Here is a 23,707-nt window from a genome sequence, read left to right as displayed (position 1 = left end):
TCACTGCTCTTTGGAAGGCAGCACAAGGGGCATATGTTCACCATCCCCTGCAACATCAAGTATTAACTGTCTATGTTTTATTTGTGCTTAGTTAAAGTGGACTTGGCGGAATGTGAGGGGAGATGTCAACAATCAGATTTTGGGAATGTCCACAAGAAAAAACGAGGGGCGGGGGGGGGGAAGGGCGGAGAACAGGAAACTCACAGTATGGTTTTAATTTAAAATATAAAAAATAATAAACTTAATTAGATTCAGAGAGATGTGTCCTAGTGATACTGAACACAAGCCAGAAATGTTATATATCAGAACCAGAGGGGCTTTTTTGAACAGTACATTCCCATTCTATTGCATTATGTCTGTATAACACAGCCTCCCCACTCTGTGGACAGGAATACCAGCTCAGGTACAATAAACTAGATGTGCCAAAAAGGAAAGGCCACAACAGATGACACTTACGCAGTCCCACAGTATCACGTTTGCTGTTGTCATTCCTGTTGGGTTGTACTAGTGGAGCAAATGAAACAGCAAGGATGTTTTTACTTTCCCAAGTGTTCTGTCCAGTTCGCAGGATTTGTGTTAGCTGCATAAAAACAACAAAAATATAAGACAAAGTTCAGCAGTTAAGTAAATCATTTCATTTGGTTTGTTTGTTCGTTACACCCACCATTCTTCAGTTTGAGTCAGTTTATAACATTGCCATTTTAATTTGCTTCAAATGTAATTCAGAGAAGCTGTTCTCTTGCCAAAATTGAATTTTATATTCTTTATAAAATGATATTCAGCCATTTCCCATTTTGCTGTGCTCTGAAAAAAAATAAGAGCGTTGACATGTATATATATTTTATTAACAATGCCCTTTTGGTAACTTTTTTTTAAAAGTTCAAATGTCCAAATTATTTACATTTAATATTACTGTAAACTAAGAAAGCAGAGCGACATTTAGAAAGATTTAGTACAGTTTCATCTGCATTTGCGTGATCATACTCTGAAAACCCTAAGCTGCCTAGACACAAACTGTGTCTAACCACCACAGTAGTGGGCACATAACTACACATCTCTCTATAGGAGCTATTGTTAAAGATGCTTTATTGGTGTCTGAAAAATAGGAGAAATGAACACACACACCCCTATTATTAAGTTAATCTAGCCGGGCTTTCTTTAGCACTGGTCCAGGGTGAAACCAGCAAGTCCAAGATCACGATAATTCTCACTTTCTCCTGTATTCATAAATATTAGCAAAAAGTGTACTTATATGAATCATGAATCTTCTATTTAATTAGATTAACAATTTTCCTTGAAAATATTTTAGTTTATCTATATAGAGAGAATAAATGTTTACTAGTGAAAGTAACATGATATGCCTATCAATTTAGAAAGCACCCAATTATGCTACCTATACGATAGCATATTTTAATGATACAAGTTTTTAAACAATTTCAGTGCTGTTTTGAAGAAGCTATGCAGCAACTATAAGGCAACTCCTTTAGTGAGGACTGTTAACTACCAAGTAACTTGCAAACTAATCTTCAGCTCAAACATTTCAATAAAAATTTGGCTGTAGAGGGACAGTAACTTGAGCAAGTCACTTCATCTCTCTGCAGCAGTGTCCCCCATCAGTAAACTGGGGATCATAACGTTTACTTCTGCCTGTAAAGCTCTTTGAGATCTATGGATGAAAATGATATAGGTGCTAACTATTGTATTATTAAATTACACTCCTGGCTGAAAATATTTTCCCTATTATTGTGACAAGCAACACCTAAAATAACAATGTCTGAAAGAGATCATTAAAAAATTCAATGTTGTTAGTCTGCCTGCTTGGTGCATTTGACAGCACTTTGTGTATATAGTTAATTTCACTGCTTCCCCTACAGTCAACTAGATAAATCTGTGCTGAGTTTTCTTTCACACAATAGGGAAGAGAAATTTTTTTAAAGAAAATAGGATAGGATTTTTTTTTTTTTTTTTTTTTTTTTTTATAATCAAGGATGCTCTGGGGCAGGTATAGCACATTACAGTACTTTTGGCAAAATCCTGGCCCCACTGAAGTCAATGGGAGTTTTGCTATGGATGTCAACTGGACCAGGATTTCACCCTTTGTCTCAGCGTTTTTTTGTTTTTGTTTTTGTTTTTAAGCTAACTAGATTTCGAGTTAATGGTGTCCTTGCAAATATGGACTTTTGGGTGAAATGGTCAGCTAGTTTGACATAAAAACAAAACACTCAAATAGCCCCTAGGATCACTTTAAAAGACTGTAAAACATCTTCACACTCACACTGTACTGCTGTAGTTGAGCAGACAAGGATCATTAGTCAAAAAGCAAATAAATTAAGTCTATAGCCTACACAGGAGACAAGCATTTTTGTTAAACTGTGTGATTCTTATATCAAAACACAGCAACGGAAAATTGTCAGTGAATCACCTGATCTTCTATTGGCATAACCAGAATGCCTCCAACTTTCAATAAAATTTTCATGTAGTTCTCATGATCTTTCTGGACCCCAGCTCCACAATAAATCCGATCATACTGATGACTGTCCGATGCGATCTCCAGACAATTACCAACTACAAAGGCAGGTTCACAGAACTCAAATCTAGGGGGGAGGGAGGGGAAGAAAGGGTATATATTTCAGAATAGAAGTCTATTTTTTAAACACAAGCAAATTCAGCTAAATATAGTAAAACTTCGATTTCACACCTTTGCTCATTTGTAATTAACACATTTAAAGAGTGTCAGCATGCTGTAATTGTACTAGATACAGAAACAGAAGAGATGACTGAAATACATCAATATTTGCCTATGCATATCAGTTTACACTGTCAAAAAAGAATGGTGTATTATTTTCTAAATGTAATCATATATGCCTTGCTGAACAATTAATAAAGTATTAAAAAAACAAACACAAAAAGCCCTTTTAAATTACTGTCTTTATTCACATTTATAAAGTATCCATGTTATGCTCTGCGCATTGCACAAAAATTAAAACAGTTCAATAAGTCCTTGGTCTCAAACTACTCCCCTTTCATCATCCCCTAAAACCAGCTCTTTCCCCACAAACTCCCTTCTCAAAAGGAAAAAAATATGGGAAGACATGTTTTCCAGTGTGTGCCCTAAAAGTCACCAACTCCGGTTCTGACAGACCAAATAGGAGAGGAGAAAGTGATTTCAAGAGTCAAAGACCCCTCATTAAGAATTTCATTCAATCAGCTCCTATTCAGTACGTTTTTTAAGCATGAGCCTAACTTTAAGCACATGAGCAGTCTCATTGAAGTTGTGACAGAAGAGGAGCAGCTCTGTAATAACTCACACTGTATGAAACCTGGTATGTAATTGGAATCTTTCCTGTATGCACAACTTAGTCTATTTTAATGTGGGGGACTAGTAAGAACAAGCAGGACATGAAACAATGACTCAAGATAAGCCACCTCTGAGTAAATAAAGGGTTAAAAGACAAATCCCTGAACCATTAACTTTAGAGATTCTACCTCCTGTTCCAATTATCTTGCAGAACTGGGTTTGACAAGCAGGGGCAAAGTTTGAGAACTGACAAGAACAAAAAACTGTGACTGGACTAAAAAGGACTCACTCTTTCTCAAGATTTTAGGGAGTTCTTCAGGGGAACCAGATTGACAGACACCTTCTGTGACTGAAGTTAGGCCTTACCAGCAGGGGATGGTAGAGGTGAAGGTAAAATAGATGTGCGTAGATGGTTTTAAAATCCTTATTCCCTAAATGCTTTGTTTCCCTAAATTCTTTTGTTTTAAGGAAGCTGTATGATCACTACACACACCACTGGTCACAAACTCCTGAAGGGGAAATCACAGTTGCCAAATCCAGTCAGACCACATGGGTGAGCATAGTTCATACATAGGGTACTATAGCCCAGGACCTGGTATAAGCGTGGGAGAATTGAGGAATTTGACCCCAGGAGAGGTAAAGGCATGAGGCCTGATGCCTTAGGGGAACAGGAAGGGGACAGAGGTGCAGTAAGCTCTGCAGCCAGAACAGAAGCCCTTGCAGCAGTATCACAAGGGACAACAGGCGGTTTCTCAGATAATCCATATTGTTAGAGATATTCAAGTCAAAACCAGCATTTTAAACTTCATCCAATATCAATTTGTGCAGCTAATGCTGATCTCAGAGCACAGGTATAACACACTCCTTTCAAGAAAAATTGCTTAATTAGTAAGTTCCTGCAGTCTCAGATGTTGCCTGTGTTGTGTTTTACATTGAACCTAGATTATGCAGCAAAGCCCAGAACAGCAGAGAAACTCTACCACTCTCCTGTCACAAGCCTCCCTCCTCTTTTATAGGCAGTATAGCAGCCTAAAACGCTCAATACCCAGTCTTGTGCCTTAAGTGTCTGTATGCTCCAGAACATCCACAGCTGCATCATGCTTGAAGTGTGCAGGAGAAAGGTCAGCCTGCCCCTAACTACATTCAAATGGAGCTCCTAAGGTACTTAGTGCTTCTCCTGTGCGCTCTCAGGAGTTACACATAGCTATGTCCTGCATAGCTTCCAAGATCCCTCCATCAGGGCTTCTGATCCCATAGGGCTCTATAAAAGGCTGTCCCTGATACCTGCATTTCCTTCATCCTCTATCACTGCCTGGTTCCGTCTCAACTGCTCCATCAAAAGGCAGAAGTTATGCAACTGCTTATAGAGCCACATAATTCTTTGTGCAAGCCCTGTGTACTATTCTGTACTGACTGAAATTTTCAAATGGAGTTCCAACCTTGTGGCTTTGGAGGTTGGAAAAACAAAACTCTGGGCCACAGCTCCTTACCTGAAATCTCAATATGCTTAGACCCATATAGGTAGAACTTTCCAGAGGGTTCTGACTTTGGTGCTTAGATTCATGTTTACGGAAATATGCAGATCTGTACTGACAATAATCAAAGCTTTGCAGCACATTGCTGGTGAAGTGGCATATAAAATTATGCTAATTTTCGTTTAGATTGATACATTTCTGGCTATTGACTTTTAAAACAGAAAATATGGGATTATATGATTTAACAAGATGTCTATAGGGAGGTGAGATGGGAAGGACAGAATTGTTTTCTTCCCTGAAAAACCATATCAAGTGTAAACCAAACAACCTCGTCTGTACAGAGGGTACAGTCACAGGTTGATTTAATCTGGGAGGTCTCTAAATCCAGTGGATCTCAACCTTCATCCAGTTATACTGAGAAGTTCACAGACATCTGCAGCCATGTGGTGAATTTGACAGCGGACTGCATCACTGAAAAGAGAATGGCTTGAATTGACTAACAGCAGCAGCAGATCCCAACACTGACAATATTCAAGATACAGGGAGCTATTAATGTTTCCTCAAATTATAATGAGGCTTGGCGGCTTTCACTATTCACAGTAACGCTAACTATAATACTTAAGGGCTTTCATGTTCGTAGTATTGCCATTAATAAAACAATCTTCTGGTTTTGTAAACTTATAAGCTTTTGCTTGAAGAATTCCATGCATTTCTTTGGTAAAGATGGATGTTAGATCTTGAAACAGCTTAGTGCTCCTTCCTATTATTAGCTCTGTGCATATCCCAAAATACTTTGCCAACTACTGCAACAGCCTCTTTGATGTATTGTGGGTAGGTCTCAAGCATTCTGATATGCATTTTGATCTGAATCCACTAGAACAGAAAGCCAGGCTGCAAGAAACAGATCTGCGGGAGAGGGAAAGAAAGGGAGGGTGGTTGGGACTGCCTTGTCCATCTCCATGGAACAGTGCAGGATGGACATACTATAATTCAATTAACCTCACCTTGAGGGGAAGCTGGGAGAGCAAGAGGTAGCAGGTCCCAGCAGGACGGGGGGGGGGGAACAATGGATGCCTGGATGCAGAAGAATAAATTAATTAGATGACAGAATTCTCCATTTAATGGCATCATGGGAAAAACCTGATTCCATGGCAACAAAATTGAAGAGTCCACAGGGCCCTGCTTGAGAAGAATGGGAAGTTCACACAGAGTTATTCAAGCTGTCAATCACTGCATATTTAGTTCATTTTTTACATTATCTCTGCAAACACAAGGACTAGAAAAAACAAAAAGAAAAAAGATTCGGGGGGAGGAGGGATGGTCATAACTCATGAAACCTGTTCACCATCCCTACAGGGGATCCTTGCTCTAGTCCAAGGTCTCAGGGAAAAGCAGAGGTAGCCAGTCTATATGCCTGACCTACCAACTACTACGACCCCTTTTTCATTCATGGCTTCTTCTTGCCCTTCCTCTGTAGGATCTGGCAAGCATGTTACCAGACACTCCCAGCAGCCTTCCATGCTTCCTCTGCTGGTAGCCTCTGTTGTCTCTTAATGCTTGTGGCACTTCTGGCCATTTTATCTTTCTGAAATAACTAGGAAAGGGAAGTATTTCCAAGAAAATGCAATGGCATGCACATGGGTAACACACAAAAATCTTACATTTTTTAAAAAAAATCTCTTTTAGAGAAGTGACATGAGGAGATTCCAGACATATTTTCAGAGTGTCTGCTGTAGTTAGTGAAGACAATCGTGGTTAGGGACCCTTTGAAAAGTTTTAGCAGAGAAGATCCCTGTTCTCCTCCTTCAGAATCTAACTGCAGAGGAGACAAGAGGAGAGGGGGATAGCTTCCCACAATGCCCACAAAGATAGCCCAGATGAGCTAGAGGCTCCCTAAAGGCACAATATGAACATCAGTATTCCTACTGCTTACTTTTTGGGGTGTGGAAGAGCAGACAAGTTCTGTTTTACATTATGTCTCTGATTTATGGGCTGGGGTCATCACATGGTTGGATCAAGGAGGAATACCAGAAACTCTTCCTTCTTACTATGTTTGTGGCATTTTGCAACCTTTGTCTATGGCCCAGGGTTGCAGTCTTCATCCCAGTGAGCTGGTAAAGGCCTTTGAAGCAACATGCAGCCTTTGTGATATGCACGGAAAGCCCCATTACTATGGCCAGGGATCGCCATCTGGTCTATGACCTGGCACTATATGACTAGAAACAGGCTACACAAGTTACATGGTAATATGAATAATAAAATAATCACAGTGATCACTTCAGTAGTATAAAGGTGCTGTTGTGAATCCACTGCTGAACTATTGGGAGGGATAAAGTCTAAAATAAAAAACCATAGCCATCAAAATTTCAGCCATACAGAAAACAGATAAAATACCCTGACCCAGAATAGCCTCCTGAACTGACTTGCTCTTCCTGGAGTAGGAAAAACAAACAGGAGCTATGGAACTAAAGATAGAACGTGAAAGAATCTGAGTTGAAGGAAACAAATGCCCACTTCTCTATTGTGTGCCACCTCCTATTGGTATACTCATTTTCTGACTCCATAAGTAACTCAAGAATTTCTGAATACAAAGCTGACAGTATAATTCTATTTTACAAGATGTGTAAACCTCCTTGGGGCTATTTTTAAGTGATCAAATGCTCCCCAAAAATCTAATTCAGTTGCCCACAAGAGTTTTGATACAAACTTTTGATGTAATATGAAACCAGCACTGAAACAACAGAGTTTCATGGAGACTTCAGCTGATATAACCTCTTTTGGAGAGAGATGAAAATTTCTTCTCTACTATGCTTCATATACCAGAAACTTTAAAGAGGCATTTAGAGCTTTGCTGGGTTTTTCTTTAATCAAATACCTTATGGTACCTCTCCCTCAAAAGGCCAAAACATATCCAAAGTTCAAATCTCTGTATTGTACCTCCACACCACTTCTAGCTTAAGCGATTGACGATAAATGCAGCACCATTGCAGTATCATTTGGAAGAAAGAAACCTACAGCTTAGTTGTAGCAGCCTCGTCTACCTGCACACCACACTGCTTGTTTTTCCCATAATTTCTGCAGAATACTACACAAAGATGACTATAATACAAATATTCTTCTGTAATATAATAAATGAATAAATGATTTAAAAATGATTATCACTATGTCACATCTCTCCATTATACTTTAATACCACAAGAAAGCACATAAACTAGTTTGTTTTAATATGAAATTCAATTTAATCTGAGCTAAAATCCTTCAATTAGTCATACCGACACTACAAACAAGATGTCACCATTGATTAATTTCATTTCCAGTGTTTTTTGGCCATCAAAATGGATTAGTCATTCAATTTCCTTTGCTCTCTAACGTTAAGCTTTTTATTTTTTTTGAACACCAAGAACTTTGCTGAAAAAAATTAAGTTATTGTCAGAATGTTGGCACTGACAAATACATAAGCTGCTTATCAAGACGAGACATATTTCACTTAGTCATTGCCTTAAAATGAAACTAGAAAAGGATTTGGGTCTAACAAATGCCTAATGTGATTCACCTTTTGTTAACACCTAATGTGATTACCATTGTGGTTTGATATTTTTTTTTAAAGGAGCATTTAGAAAAATCTCTCTGCATTATTTAAGATATACTGTGCCAAGTAAATACTTAGATAATGCTGACCCACCGCTCTGCTAATATGGAGAATGTGCTTATAATTGTATCAGTTTATTCAATGGAATCAGATACTTTCATTATGAGTTTGGTAGGACCACCAAGAATATCAGAAATTAAAATTCTAGTTATCTATAACATAGCAACAGGAAGAATTCCTCGGTGTTTAAATGGACACCTGCCACAAACATACAGCACAGAATAATTTAATATTGCACTGATTTTTTCATATTGGGCCAATGATAGCCATACTATACTTGATTTTGTTACAGCTTATTTGTAATCATACGCTTTCCCTCTAAACTGTAACAATTACATTTCCATAGCTTGAATTTGAAGAAGCAGTCATGAAAAATTTGTTTTGTTAATTTATTCTCTCCCCATGAATCCAACAGAAACAGGATGTTCCCTTTCAGACAATTTCACTGGAAGTAAAAAAAAAACAACAAAAAACAAACACCTGTCAATCAAGGATCTAGGGAGTTTAAGTTCATTTTTCACCTCCTGCCAAAGCAGTTTAATTAAACAAAGACTATGAAAATCCATATTCATGAAAAGCATGAGTTTCCATAAGAATCAACAATGAAATATTAGTACAAAAATAAAAATTAAACATTCGCCAATTTGGACCAAGGTGTTTACTTTGAAGAAAGAAAGAGGTTAATTTCTGTTTCACTTGTATCCATATCTATTATTATATTATGTGTCTGATATAACAAGCTGTCATAAATATAAAGGGAAGGGTAACCACCTTTCTGTATACAGAACTATAAAATCCCTCCTGGCCAGAGGCAAAACCCTTTCACCTGTAAAGGGTTAAGAAGCTAAGATAACCTCGCTGGCACCCGACCAAAATGAGCAATGAGGAGACAAGGTACTTTCAAAGCTGGAGGGGGCGGCGGAAACAAAGGGTCTGTCTGTCTGTGTGATGCTTTTGCCAGGAACAGATCAGGAATGCTCTTCATAACTCCTTAAGTTAGTAAGTAATCTAGCTAAAAATGCGTTAGATTTCCTTTTGTTTAATGGCTGGTAAAATAGCTGTGCTGAATGGAATGTATATTCCTGGTTTTGTGTCTTTTTGTAACTTAAGGTTTTGCCTAGAGGGATTCTCTATGTTTTGAATCGGATTATCTGTAAGGTATTTAGCATCCTGATTTTACAGAGGTGATTCTTTTACTTTTTCTTTAATTAAAATTCTCCTTTTAAGAACCTGATTGCTTTTTCATTGTTCTTAAGATTCAAGGGTTTGGGTCTGTGTTCACCTATGCAAATTGGTGAGGATTTTTATCAAGCCTTCCCAGGAAAGGCGGTGTAGGGCTTGCAGGGATATTTAGGGGGGGATGAGTCTCCAAGTGGGCTCGTTCCCTGTTCTTTAACATGCTTGGTGGTGGCAGCATAGGGTTCAAGGACAAGGCAAAGTTTGTACTTGAGGAAGTTTTTAACCTAAGCTGGTAAGAATAAGCTTAGGGGGTCTTTCATGCAAGTCCCCACATCTGTACCCGAGACTTCAGAGTAGGGAAGGAACCTTGACACAAGCAGAGAAAGTGTAAAGGAATGTTTCTATTTATCAATATCATAGACTTAAACCCTCAATTAGAGGGTGATATAAACTGGCCTAGTAACTCACTGTATAGTCATTAGTCCACAGGGAGTGGACCCAATCACTGAGTCACGTGCTTCCCATAGTATGAGCTCACTCTTTCTGTGAGTCTGTAGTGCATCAACAGACTAAGCTGGGCAGAGTCCCTCCTTCCCTTTCTGTCCTGCAAGTCCTTATGTGTAGCAGTCAACCCTCCTGCACAGAGTAAAACCCTGATCTTACATAGGGCCTCTGTCTCTGTGCCACATGTGCAAACTATAAAGTGCTATAGCCACTGGTCATGCTTGTCCTCCTCAATCCCTTTCTGGGCGCTCTGTAGAACAACCATTATTCCATGAGGGGCGGGCCTGTAGATGAGAGTCAAAGTCAACAGCTGTCAGCGATGGCCTTTCAGTGAGATGTACAACACCTTTCCTAGGCATGGCAGCTGTCTGGAGCACAGCACAACAGCCTGCCCTTGGGCAAGTCCAAACAACTGTGGTCACAGTGCACAAGTATTAAAACCTTCACAATTTGATACAGTAATATCCCACTCCATCACATAGAGAAGTAGCTGAATGATACTGGAGCAAGTTTGATTTAGACTGAGTACCATCCTTCCAAGAGATTCATCTGAAATGGCTTTCCAAATCAAGGACGGAACCTTGCAGTTCTAACTCACGAGTCATTCCATTGATTCATATCAATTTGTAATATTTTCCAAAATGATGACTACACAATTATCTTGCTTATTTCCTTTGTTAGTGTTATTATTTATTTTGGACTGGTCCAGAAAATCAGGATCATAGTCCCACTTTAGCACATACACAAAGACATGGCACTTGATTCTCATTTTCTTTTCATTGCCAGAGACTTTAATATAAATGAGAACCAGGCCCATGGTTTCTACCTCTGAGAATGTACAAAGTGAACAAGCAAAACGGTGGGGAGGAAAAAAGGACAGAATTTTTAATTATACATTTAAAAACAATCAATTACCTCCATCATCCACCAATGTTACTGGTCTAGTTTCTCAAATGTTGCAGTAGAAACGGATCTTGTACAACCAAAGTTAAAGCCATTGTTTGTGCACTGTTCCTTCATAACTTCTAGACATGTTTTATCTTATCCATTTTATAACAGTTGATTAGGATGGGTGGAGGAAGACACACAGAATTATAGACTTACATAAGTGTTTAGCTCTCAAAAATTGCCCCAAAGCTTTTTCTGAAAATACATTTTTTAAAAAATGTATCTTAAAATTCCAAATCTTCAAGGCTAACACGGGAGCTGTGCTGGGCATGGGCACTCAACAGTCATACAGAAGTTCCTGTTGTGTCCATTGCATGAGATACTTTGAAGGTGTGTTGATGATGGCCCAGTAACAGGCTATGACAGGGAGCCACAGTACTGCACATCTGATCTAAAGGGGCTATTTCAGCCTGTGGTGTTTGGGTGGATCTGCAGTAGTCCCTGATCCTGACCTCTCAGTTGATGGGGGTAAAATTCAGCTCCCCACCTCTTCACTCTCCACCTGCATAGAGACCAAATACTATAGCCGGAAGAAAAGAATGTCATCCTAAGAAAACACATATGCAAGTAGACTTCAAAAATTACAAACATGTTTTAAATACAATTATTTCCTCTTGCAGGAAACCTGTCACATCAGGGTTCTGTGTTTCACCCTCTACAGATGATATCATGAACACAAACAGCCCAGGGAGCTGCACAGCCTGTACTGCTTGAGATGTTCTTTATATCATTAACTTTAGCAGGGGAAGCACAAAAACTAAGAACTAAGGTCTCAATAAAAAAAGCCTTTCAGTGAATCTTCAAGATGTATTTATTTGCGGTATGTAAATCTAGACAAGCTAGTGGCTTGGGAACAAACAGATATGAAGGTGGTTGATTTCTGGACATGGCTAGCATGATTCCATTTTGTTCTAACTTCCCATCTGGGTCACTGCCGATGCTAGATTCCAATGAGGCTCTTATTTTAAAAAATCCTAATAAGGAGTATAACAATTTGGTATTTCAAAACACTTATTTGTTTTAAAAAGCATTGGAGATTTTATTGTTCTTTGCACATCCAGCTGTGCTATTACTTTACCCTTTTTATGTTAAGGCCAAGACAGGCCAATTTCTTGTAGCCTAAGAAAAGGAAATTAAGCTTTGGTATACACAAAATATTTTTAAAACAAAATTATGAATCCAATATTGATAGTCCATAGAAACAGCTTTGGCTCTAGCATTCTTGTCTAATAAAAATATTGTTTAAGTATTCAAAAATAAAGAAGAAATTAAACTCACGTCTCTTAAAAGCATTTGACAATTGCCTATAGTACAAGATTTAGGCAAGATAAAAATATTTCCTATACACCTCTAGGTCAGATTTACACCTTTTCAGAATCTTACAGTGTGAAAATATACAGATTCCAGAATTAATCCTCGGAATCTATATATCTGTTCAAAACAGACTCTTACACTTTGAATATGTTGATATAATCCCATAGATAGTCCTTGCTAGAGTATCAATTTTTTTCTTCTAGTATTTGGTTCCTTTTTCATACATTAGTGTTTGTATCTTAGCCATAAATTTTATATGCTGATGTTCGAAGTGATGAGGATCTCACAGGATGACTGCAAAGTCAAACTTATATGGAGGAGACTGGATATAGAAAAGCAACCTGGTTTGCAAGAGCCTCTCTTTTGGTAAGTAATAGTGAAGGAGTTCTGATCTCTTGGGTCCAAAAAGGATTATCCCTTCAACCATCTTGCAGCCACAGTATTATAAGGATTTCCTCTTGATCTTTTAGCAGTCTATAAGACAATTAAGAGAAACATGTACTAGAAATCTTGGATAGCTGAACATACACAGCCCCTTCTGTTAAAAAAATAAGAGTATTGTGTTTTGAATTAGTCTATTTCAGTTCTCTGAAAGTTTATATTTGAGTGCTAAGTCTGTCAATTTAGCCAATTAATGTTCATGTTGCATATGTATTTCCATTGCCAAGATATTAAAGGTCATTGCTCAATAACAATTCCTGTGGCCTCTTGTGAGACAGGCTGAAATATTGCTTTCTGATATTATTAACATGTTGCTCATTGTTAATAACCTCTGACATTCCTGTGCAACTATTCTTACTCCTCAGTTCCAAGATGGTGACGTGCTTTTGAGTTGTCAAGAGACTATCAAATTAAAAAGGTACTTTTTATATATTGGCCAATCCAGGAAGGGGTTTCCATTGTTAATGCTGTTCCCATAAGTGTTTTGGGAGAAATTTCTGACTATGTTTGCGAACAACAGTCAAAAACTAGCTGACTAGGTAAGGAACTGAAAAATTGTATCATTCAATATGGGACTATAGTGACAAATATAATTTTACAAGATACACATGTAAATCCTTGATTCTATTACCTCATATGGTTAGAGGACAAAGGCAAAACGTTTAAGTCAATTTTCACGTTTTCTCTATACTATACACACTTTATACCTCTATTTTTGAATAAAATAGCACTTTCTCCCCAAATCACTTGAGTTGGCCTTTCTCTAAGTGGTAAATGCTTTTGGGGGCATTTATAATTAATTCTTTTTCTATAACATTTGACATCTTGGTTACTATTAATTCTAGACTATTATTGATTTTATAAGCAAATATAGTCTTAAAAACTCCAGTGTGTCCCCTTTCCCATCAAATATGGTATTAATACTACTATTCTGGGGAATACATATAAAACTGAAGACAATCTGAAGAGTGGACTGTAATACTAGTAAGACTGTGAAAGCAAGTGACCCTTAAAATCTAAAGTGACATGTAACACTATGCATCCACTACCACAATGGATGCCATAGGTTTAGCATTAGAGATGTAGCTAATGATGTTGCAGATAACATTTCTCTTTGATACTTCATCTTGTACATTTATTCAGCTTCAAACTAATGCAATAGTGCATTAAATGCTCAGAATCACAAAACCCAAGCAGAGCTCAGAAACAACTTTGGAGTACAAGACTATATGAATAAAAACTGAGGTAATTAGTGTATTACATGATCCTTAGATACAAATTTTCAAAAGCTAATTTGTTGATTTTTCATCCATTTCATTGAGAGAGATGAGCAAAAACACATTTCTCCCTATCTGATTATCTCTGGAGAACAAATACTTGTGATTCAAGCACTGGGTCTTGCAAATATTTATGTCTAGACTTGTCACCCCTTCAGATTCTGTTCCAGAATTTAGACTCCTTCACAAGGTGTATCTAGACCTTGAAGATAAAATAGAAAAAGATTTTGAAAGAATGATCTCAACCAATTCCACTGTGGGCTTTAAAGTTCTGAATAAAGGGAAGACTTCCCTTCTCCATTTCTTCTGCCACAATATTTTTTCGTGCCTCAAGTTTTCCCCATCAGTAAATTTTGTAATGAAAAATTTGGAAAGCAGATAATCTTTCTATTGAAGTAGTGCATATTGTTTTATAGAGTGAAATCTCAATGTATACATCAACATAAATGTCCATTATAAAATATGAAGCTAGTGATATTTGCTGTTGACTTAATCGTTGATCATGTTAGTCAATAACTTCCTTTAGGTCAGTTCATAATTCTACTCCTATCAAAATTTGTAGCAGCAAAAAAGAAGTTTTAATGGAACCAGTGTCCCTTTTTCTACTTTTGTCTAGGAGATCTTTCTACAATGCTTCTTCAACTAAAGGGGATTTCTTCAACTAGTATAAAATAGGTACTTGGGAAGATTCAGTTGCTGCATCTACTTTTGGTAAGGCTGGCTGCGATATCCACTTTTAGAGTCCTGCATTTTATAAGGCATCATGGTTATAAATATTCCTCCTTTGGAACATATCCAGATAATGAGTGATGAGGAATATAAACAAATGTTTGCCACACTCTTATAATGTCACAGAATTCTAATAAATAATCTTTTTGTTGATCCTTGTTAGACTAGTAAAGCTCAATGACAGTTCACCCCCTCTGAAATAGCACAAGGTCCCAGAGCTTGGAACGGATTCATGGGTTACTTTTCTCTTTTTGGTTAAACATGTTTCATTTTCTTTTTGATTTCTTATACATTTTGTGTTTATAGTAGGATAATCATTCGACTGCAGCTGGATGAAGACCATTTTCTTCTTTGATGATTCCTAGGGTTGCCAATTTTGGTTGGACATATTTCTGGAGGTTTCATTACAGGATATAATCTTTAATTCCTGGAGACTCCAGCAGAATCCTGGAGGGTTGGCAACCCTAATGACTCCTTGTGCATGACTATCATTTGAACTTCCTTTACCAATGGAGAAATTAGCCTTCACAATGTTCTAACTAAAATTAACTGAATTTTACTGGAGACCATGAAATGCTCCTGGGAGACTGACAATAGTAAGTTTCACTTTCCCAGTGCAGATACAACTTACTAAAAGACTTCAGGAGGAAGTCTTACCCATAACATTTATCCCAGAAGTAGTACTAGAATCCTAGTCACTTACCATTGCAGTTGTTTCTTTAGAAGAGTAGCGATAATTTCTTTTGATCCTGAGAAGAATGTTGATATTTCTTTCACGGCACTCACTTCAGCAGCTTACACACGTTTGGTTTTTGATAGGGTGTTAGGAGATGGGCGACCTAGCCCTGCCCTGTGGCTCTCCCTCCGAGATGGATATTCTAGGTCTAGAAGCCGACTGGGAGCAGAAAAGACAACATATTCCCCTTCAATAAACAGGTGAAGCGGGGCCTGACACTTTGCACATATGTGCTTTAGATAGAGCCTTCTTAAGGATTGAGGTTTTCCTTAGGTGGCATGCATCCTCGCTCAAATGTTAAATGTGGAAGCGATTCTTACCACCTGTCAAACTGAGACCAAGATCATCCAATGCCTAAATAAGCTTTCTTTTACAACACATCTTTCCAAAGAGTAATCAGATTTAAGAGAGCACTTTCTATCTAGTTTGCTTCTAGAGGTAAAACTATCTTGTGAAACAGAATCAAGACAGCACTTTACTTGTCTTAGATTATCAGATGACAACTCCATCTCCATATCCAGTCACAGGAGAATTAAACTTTTACAGATTAGTGGGATATGGATATAAATATAAATGATTACTGGAATCATTTGCATTTTTAAAGCAAGACTCTGAAGGGTTGTTTTTTGTAGGGGAATAGCTTCAGAAGGGCCAAATGATGGCAGCTGAACTCCCAGAAGGAGTCAATCACCCTAAGCATCGAAGAAAAGGGACATACTTCCCCCCGCCCCCTACCCTCAAATCCCTTTAAGGATGAATATGCTACTTTCATAGAGCTCCCAGACTCTGATCTAAACCTGCTCCACCTGCTAAGAGATTAACCTTTTTGTCTATGAATTTGCTCATCAGGAATTGGGAGAAAATGACAGGTTATGCTACACAACACAGGATTTCTGTATGTTTCATCTTTTATTTCTCCTATAAAAGAGGATGTATAGTATACACTTCAAATAACTTCATGTGTTTAAGTTGTAAGAACTCTGTGTTAAGCATCAGACCTTAGCTGCATGATCCCCAAGCAAAATCCCCATATGCTAGGCTGGAAATATACAAAGCATCCAGGAAATTGTCCTATAGGTATCAATAGTTTGCTTGATGACTGGTTGACAAAAATTTAAGCAGAAAGATCCAAGCCAAGCAACAAGGCATTTCACTGCACTTTTTGAAGATGCACTGGTGAATTTCTTGGTAGGGATTTTTATATTTTTATCCAAGACATGACCACAAAGATAAGCACAGAAATACTGAAACTTTTGCCACTTGGAAATGTAGTCTCTGCTCCCATCTGGTTTGTGCACAGAAATGCTCAACACAGAAAGATTATGGCTTATAAGTACAAGTGACTAGAACAGTCTGGAATAGTATTATTCAGCATGTTACCAAACCTTTGCTTAAAATGTGTATTTAAAATCTAGTTTGAAGCTCCGTAAGTAGCTAAAAATAAGCTAACCCAATTTAAAAGATAATTTAGTTTCCTGGGAAGATACAGACAGTTAGACCAAAGAATCGTAGTCATCCATTAAGTACAGGACAGGAAGTAGCAATTCAAACTTCCACACATTGCCCTGTCAGTGCGCTCAAATATATTTCATTTCAGTTATACCACCAAACAAGCTGATGAAAATTATTTTCAGTCAATATAGACCCGTGCTGGGTTTAAGCCAGTGATCTAAGTGGAAAAACTCTGCATGCCTTTCATGAACACTTTTACCTGGAAGGCCTCTCATCCAAGTTTTGAGCAGATCAATCTCAATCAGCTGAGATCAGAAGTCACAGACCATAGTATCCGCAGGCTATGTCTCTCATTTATCAACTGAAGTGCCAGAGACCAAGATAACCAAGCACCAGGAACCAAAACCAGGCCTTGTGCACAATAGCGTGTTCCTACCAGGTCCGTTCTAAAAATTTTTTATATATTATAAACAAATTAGTAGGATCAGAAGAACAATTCCCTTAGAACACCACGTATCAGGTTTTCAAGATATTACCCATCCAAATACAGTATTAACTCGGTACAATCAGCTTTATTTTAAAAGAAAATAGCCAAAATTTGGGATTATTCAAGAGAGGAAAAATCATCCATTAGGCAGCCAACCCTTATTCCTTCATTTGTAACCTAGTGGCTACCAAATATATTTTTATCAGGAAGCACTTACACACTTAACAGAATTTTGTTTGTTGGTTTAGTTTTTTTAATAGCCATTGCTTGGTTGCTTATTGTTGCAAGAATGATGATTGAGTAACATACTGTGGAGTAAAAGATCCAATCTTGTTAGTGGGCATAAAAACTTTGTGTATGATACTTACATTAATCCCATGATCTAGTTACACAATGGAATACAGTCAGTCACTTGGAGCTAAAAGAATGAATTAACTATCGCCTTAATGTAGAGCAACATTCAGAGCACCATACCTAAATAAGTCTGAGGCCTGGTCTACACTATGAGTTTAGGTCGAATTTAGCAGCGTTATCTCCATTTAACCCTGCACCTGTCCACACGAAAAAGCTCCCCCCCCTCCGCTTTTTTTTTTTTTTTTTTTTTACTTCAAGGGCTCTTAAAATTGATTTCTTTACTCAACCCCTGACGAGAGGATTAGCGCTGAAATCAGCCTTGCCGGGTCAAATTTGGGTACTGTGGATACAATTCAACGGTATTGGCCTCCGGGAGCTATCCCAGAGTGCTCAGTTGTGACCGCTCTGGACAGTGCTCTCAACGCAGATGCACTGGCTAGGTATACAGGAAAAGGCCCACGAACTTCTGAATCTCATTTCCTGTTTGGCCAGCGTGGCGAGCTCACCTGCACAGGTCACCATGCAGAACTCATCAACATAGGAGACTGTGCAGTCCCAGAATCACCGAAGAGCTCCAGCATGGACCGAACGGGAGGTACGGGATCTGATCGCTGTATGGGGAGATGAATCCGTGCTGGCAGAACTCCGTTCGAAAAGACGAAATACCAAAAGATTTGAAAAAAATCTCCAATGGCATGAAGGACAGAGGCTATAACAGGGACCCGCAGCAGTGCCGTGTGAAAATTAAGGAGCTCAGGCAAGCCTACCAAAAAACCAGAGAGGCAAATGGCCGCTCCAGTTCAGAGCCTCAGACATCCCATTTCTATGAGCTGCATGCCATTCTAGGGGGTGCAGCCACCACTATCCCAACCCTGTGCTTTGACTCCGTCCAAGGAGTGGGAGGCAACACGGAAGCGGGTTTTGGGGGCGAGGAAGATGATGATGAGGATGATGTTGTAGATAGCTCACAGCAAGGAAGCGGAGAAACCGGTTTCCCCAACAGCCAGGATCTGTTTATCACCCTGGACCCAGTACCCCCCAAACCCACCCAAAGGCGGGCTCCCGGACCCTGAAGGTGGAGAAGGGACCTCTGGTGAGTGTACCTTTGTAAATATTATACCTGGTTTAAAAGCAAGTGTGTTTAATGATTAATTTGCCCTGGCATTCGCAGCCAGTACAGCTACTGGAAAAGTCAGTTAACATGTCTGGGGATGGAGCGGAAATCCTCCAGGGACTTCTCCATAAAGGTCTCCTGGATGTACTGCCAAAGCCTTTGCAAAAGGTTTCTGGGGAGGGCAGCCTTATTCCGTCCTCCATGGTAGGACACTTTACCATGCCAGGCCCGTAGCACATAGTCGGGAATCATTGCAGAACAAACCATTGTAGCGTATGGTCCCAGTGTTTGTTGGCATTCAAACAACATCCGTTCTTTATCTCTCTGTGTTACCCTCAGGAGAGTGATATCATTCATGGTCTTCCGGGTTGAAATAGGGTGGTTTTAGTAAGCGGACATTCAGAGATGCCTGTTCCTGCTGTGCTATTTGCCTGTGGCTGAACAGAAATCTTCCCCGCTGTTAGCCACGTGGTGGGGGGAGGGGTGAAGCCATCATCCCAGAGAATTGGGTGTGTGTGGGGGGGGGGGGGGCGGCGAAGCGTAGTTGGGTTTCTGCTGCACGTGAACCCGGAAACCGCAGCCCTTCCTTTTAAATTGCCAACCCATTTTTAATGGGCAACCCAACGGCTACTTCATATGGGAAATGAGGGCGCTGCTTTTTGAAGCCATTCCCACATGTTATGAAGGTTAAAGAAGCCAAAAGACTGTGGCTTACCATGGCTGCCGGCAAGCCGAATTCTGCTGCCCGGCCCTGCGTGAGGGATCTCTCACACCAAACCAGCATACCCTTAATAAGAGGCAAAATGCGACCTTGTAATGAAAGCACATGTGCTATGTAATGTTAACAGCAAGGTTTACTGTGAAAGAGTGTACCCATTGTTCTATAAAATGTGTCTTTTTAACTACCACTCTCCCTTTTTTTTTCCCTCCACCAGCTGCATATGTTTCTCCTTCCCAGAGCCTAGCAAAGATTAGAAGGAGAAAAAAATGCACTCGTGATGAAATATTCTCTGACCTCATGCTGTCCTCCCACACTGACAGAGCACAGCAAAATACGTGGAGGCAGACAATCTCAGAGTGCAGGAAAACACAACATGATCTCGAGGAGAGGTGGCAGGCTGAAGATGGTAGGTGGCGTCAGCTTGCTGAAAGAAGGCAGGAGTCAATGCTCAGGCTGCTGGAGGATCAAACTCATATGCTCCAGCGTATGGTTGAGCTGCAGGAAAGGCAGCAGGAGCACAGACTGCTGCTACAGCCCCTGTGTAACCAACTGCCCTCCTCCCAAAGTTCCATAGCCTCCTCACCCAGACGCCCAAGAACGCGGTGGGGAGGCCTCCAACCACCCAGCCACTCCACCCCAGAGGACTGCCCAAGCAACAGAAGGCTGGCATTCAGTAAGCTGTAAACTTTTAAAATGCTGTGTGGCCTTGTCCTTCCCTTCTCCACCACCCCTCCCGGGCTACCTTGGCAGTTATCCCCCTATTTGTGTGATGAATAAATAAAGAATGCATGAATGTGAAGCAACAATGACTTTATTGCCTCTGCAAGCGGTGATCGAAGGGGGGAGGGGAGAGTGCTTAACTTACAGGAAAGTAGAGTGAAACCGGGGAGGGAAGGGAGAGGGGTTCCATCAAGGAGAAACCAACAGAACTTTCACACCGTAGCCTGGCCATTCCTGAAACTGGCTTTCAAAGCTTCTCTTATGCGCACCGCGCCCTCCTGTACTCCTCTAACCGCCCTGGTGTCTGGCTGTGTGTAATCAGCGGCCAGGCAATTTGCCTCAACCTCCCATCCTGCCATGAACATCTCTCCCTTACTCTCACAGATATTGTGGAGCGCACAGCAAGCAGTATTAACAATGGGAATATTGGTTTCGCTGAGGTCTAACCGAGTCAGTAAACTGTGCCAGCGTGCTTTTAAATGCCCAAATGCACATTTTACCACCATTCTGCACTTGCTCAGCCTATAGTTGAACAGCTCCTGACTACTGTCCAGGCTGCCTGTGTACGGCTTCATGAGCCATGGCATTAAGGGGTAGGCTGGGTCCCCAAAGATAACTATCGGCATTTCAACATCCCCAACGATTATTTTCTGGTCTGGAAAGTAAGTCCCTTCCTGCAGCTGTTGAAACAGACCAGAGTTCCTGAAGATGCAAGCGTCATGTATCTTTCCTGGCCATCCCACGCTGATGTTGGCGAAATGTCCCTTGTGATCCACCAGTGCTTGCAGCACCATTGAAAAGTACCACTTTCAGTTTATGTACTCGCTGCCCTGCTGGTCCAGTCTCAAGATAGGGATATGCATTCCATCTATAGCCCCACCACAGTTAGGGAATCCCATTGCAATAAGGCCATCTAGTATGACCTGCACATCTCCCAGAGTCACTACCTTTGATAGCAGCTGCTCAATTATTGCGTTGGCTACTTGCATCACAGCAGCCCCCACAGTAGATTTGCCCACTCCAAATTGATTCTCAACTGACCGGTAGCTGTCGGGCATTGCAAGCTTCCACAGGGCTATCACCACTCGCTTCTCAACTGTGAGGGCTGCTCTCATCTTGGTATTCTTGTGCTTCAGGGCAGGGGAAAGCAAGTCACAAAGTTCCATGAAAGTGCCCTTATGCATGCGAAAGTTTCGCAGCCACTGGGAAGCATCCCAGACCTGCAACACTATGTGGTCCCATCACTCTGTGCTTGTTTCCCGGGCTCAGAATCGGTGTTCCATGCCATGAACCTTCCCAATTGACACCATGATGTGCACGTTGCAGGGGCCCATACTTCGTGAGAAGTCTGTGTCCATGTCCTCATCACTCTCGTCACCACGCTGCAGTCACCTCCTCCTCACCTGGTTTCGCTTTTCTTGCAGGTTATGGTTCTCCATATCCTGCTGGATAACACGCACAGTGTTTATAGTGCTCATAATCGCACGGTGATCTGAGCAGGCTCCATGTTCCCAGTGCTATGGTGTCTGCGCTGAAAAAAAGGTGTGAAACGATTGTCTGCCATTGCTCTGATGTGGGGAGGGACTACTGACAATATGGCTTACAGGGTTGGGCTTACAGGGAATTAAAATCAACAAAGAGGGTGGCTTTGCATCAAGGAGAAACAGAATGGCCCCCTCAAGGATAGAACTCAAAACCCTAGGTTTAGCAGGCTGTTGATTTCACAGAGGGAGGGAGGAAGGGAGGAGAAAATGAATACAAAACAAATCTGGTCTATTTCTCGTTTTGATCCACTTCATCTGTCTTTATACATTTTGCTGGCAGCAGACGGTGCAGTACTACTGCTGGCCATTGTCATCTCCTGGGTGCTCGGCTGAAGATGGTGCAGTAGGACTGTCGGCAGGACTGAATCACCATGAGACAAAACTTAGAAGGGAAATGACCCGGCTGAGTCACTCCCATATTTGCCCAGGTGCCCGGACCGACCTCACCGAGGTCGGCTAAAAGAGCACCCTGGAGTACGGTGACGATGGCTACCAGTCGTACTGCACCATCTGCTGCCACAAGGCAATGAGCTGCTGCTGTGTAGCAATGCAGTACCGCATCTGCCAGCACCCAGGAGACATATGGTGAGGGTGAGCTGAGCGGGCTCCATGCTTGCCGGGGTATGGCGTCTGCACGGGTATCCCAGGAAAAAAGGTGTGAAACGATTGTCTGCCGTTGCTTTCACAGAGGGAGGGAGGGAATGGGGTGCCTGACGATATGTACCCAGAACCACCCGTGACAATGTTTTTGCCCCATCAGGCATTGGGATTTCTACCCAGAATTCAAACGGGCGGCAGAGATTGCGGGAACTCTGGGATAGATACCCACAGTGCAACGCTCCGGAAGTCAACGGTTGCCTCGGTACTGTGGACGCACTCTGCCGACTAAATGCACTTAGAGCATTTGTGTGGGGACACACAATCGACTGTATAAAAACGCTTTCTACAAAACTGACTGCTATAAATTCGACCTGATTTCGTAGTGTAGACATAGCCTTTGTGAAGCAAAGGGAAAAAAGCCTTTACTATTCCAATTCATTGTAAGACTTCCATATCTCAAAACAACTGTCTTTCAAACAAGGTATAGACATTCATTTACATTCAAGAATAGGAACATGCCAAGTTCAATGTTTATAACTATGTTTTTAACAAAGCGAAACAAAGGGACTGAAAATAACAAGTAAAACCCATTGTTTTTAACCTTCATCTAGCTCAAAAATGGCCATATTTTTATTAAGTTATGATTTGCATCCTTCTTTCTCCTCTTTTCCTGCCTTCCATCCTCCCTTCCTCCCAAGCCCAATAGAGAATTTTTTGAATAAGTTATGAAAGACTGAAAACTGGGTGATTTAATAAGAAACAGCATCTAAATCTTAAGTACAAGGTCACTAATGTAATGTTAGAGTAGAGAAAATCATTAGTTACTATGTGCTAACACAGTTTTCTGTACAGATGTGTCATGGATTAATTGCTCCATATTACTTAAAACACACAATTCTTCTGGCTATAATCTTTTTTAATTCCTGCCAGTTTAATGTAGGGTGCACCAAGCCTCCAATTATATCAGGAGGTATCTAGAACTGAAATGAAGACGACAGTAATGAAACACACCCATCTTTTAAAATATAGTATCATTTATTCTATTGTGGAAACAAAGGAAATTAAATATACAAAAAACCCTATCAAAATAACATTAAAGATCAGATTTAAAAATTAATAAAAGCAAGCTAGCAAATTCAGCGGTAAAGCTAACCACACCATCTAT

General features: G+C 40.2%; 1 protein-coding gene across 10 annotated transcripts in view; it reads right to left on the bottom strand.

Annotated features, from left to right (window-relative positions):
* PCMTD1 (protein-L-isoaspartate (D-aspartate) O-methyltransferase domain containing 1) overlaps positions 1-23,707 on the bottom strand; it is an 84,902-nt gene that overhangs the window by 11,658 nt on the left and 49,537 nt on the right. For 8 of the 10 annotated variants that reach the window (XM_027821300.3, XM_007058777.4, XM_037892638.1 and 5 more), the window contains 2 exons: positions 2,423-2,594; positions 457-580 (listed from right to left, as the gene is read on the bottom strand). In XM_027821300.3, the coding sequence (XP_027677101.1) occupies positions 457-580; positions 2,423-2,476 (178 nt within the window). In that variant the 5' untranslated portion in view covers positions 2,477-2,594. Of the gene's footprint in view, positions 1-456; positions 581-2,422; positions 2,595-12,708; positions 12,842-15,517; positions 15,674-23,707 lie in introns of those variants that run through there. The other 2 variants (XM_037892636.2, XM_037892637.2) reach the window with 2 other exon arrangements.

The sequence above is a fragment of the Chelonia mydas genome, chromosome 2 (genome assembly GCF_015237465.2).
Source record: "Chelonia mydas isolate rCheMyd1 chromosome 2, rCheMyd1.pri.v2, whole genome shotgun sequence".
NCBI classification, from domain to species: domain Eukaryota; kingdom Metazoa; phylum Chordata; order Testudines; family Cheloniidae; genus Chelonia; species Chelonia mydas.
The sequence above is the reverse complement of the archived record's forward strand: the minus strand, read 5'-3'. Positions and strand labels throughout refer to the sequence as shown.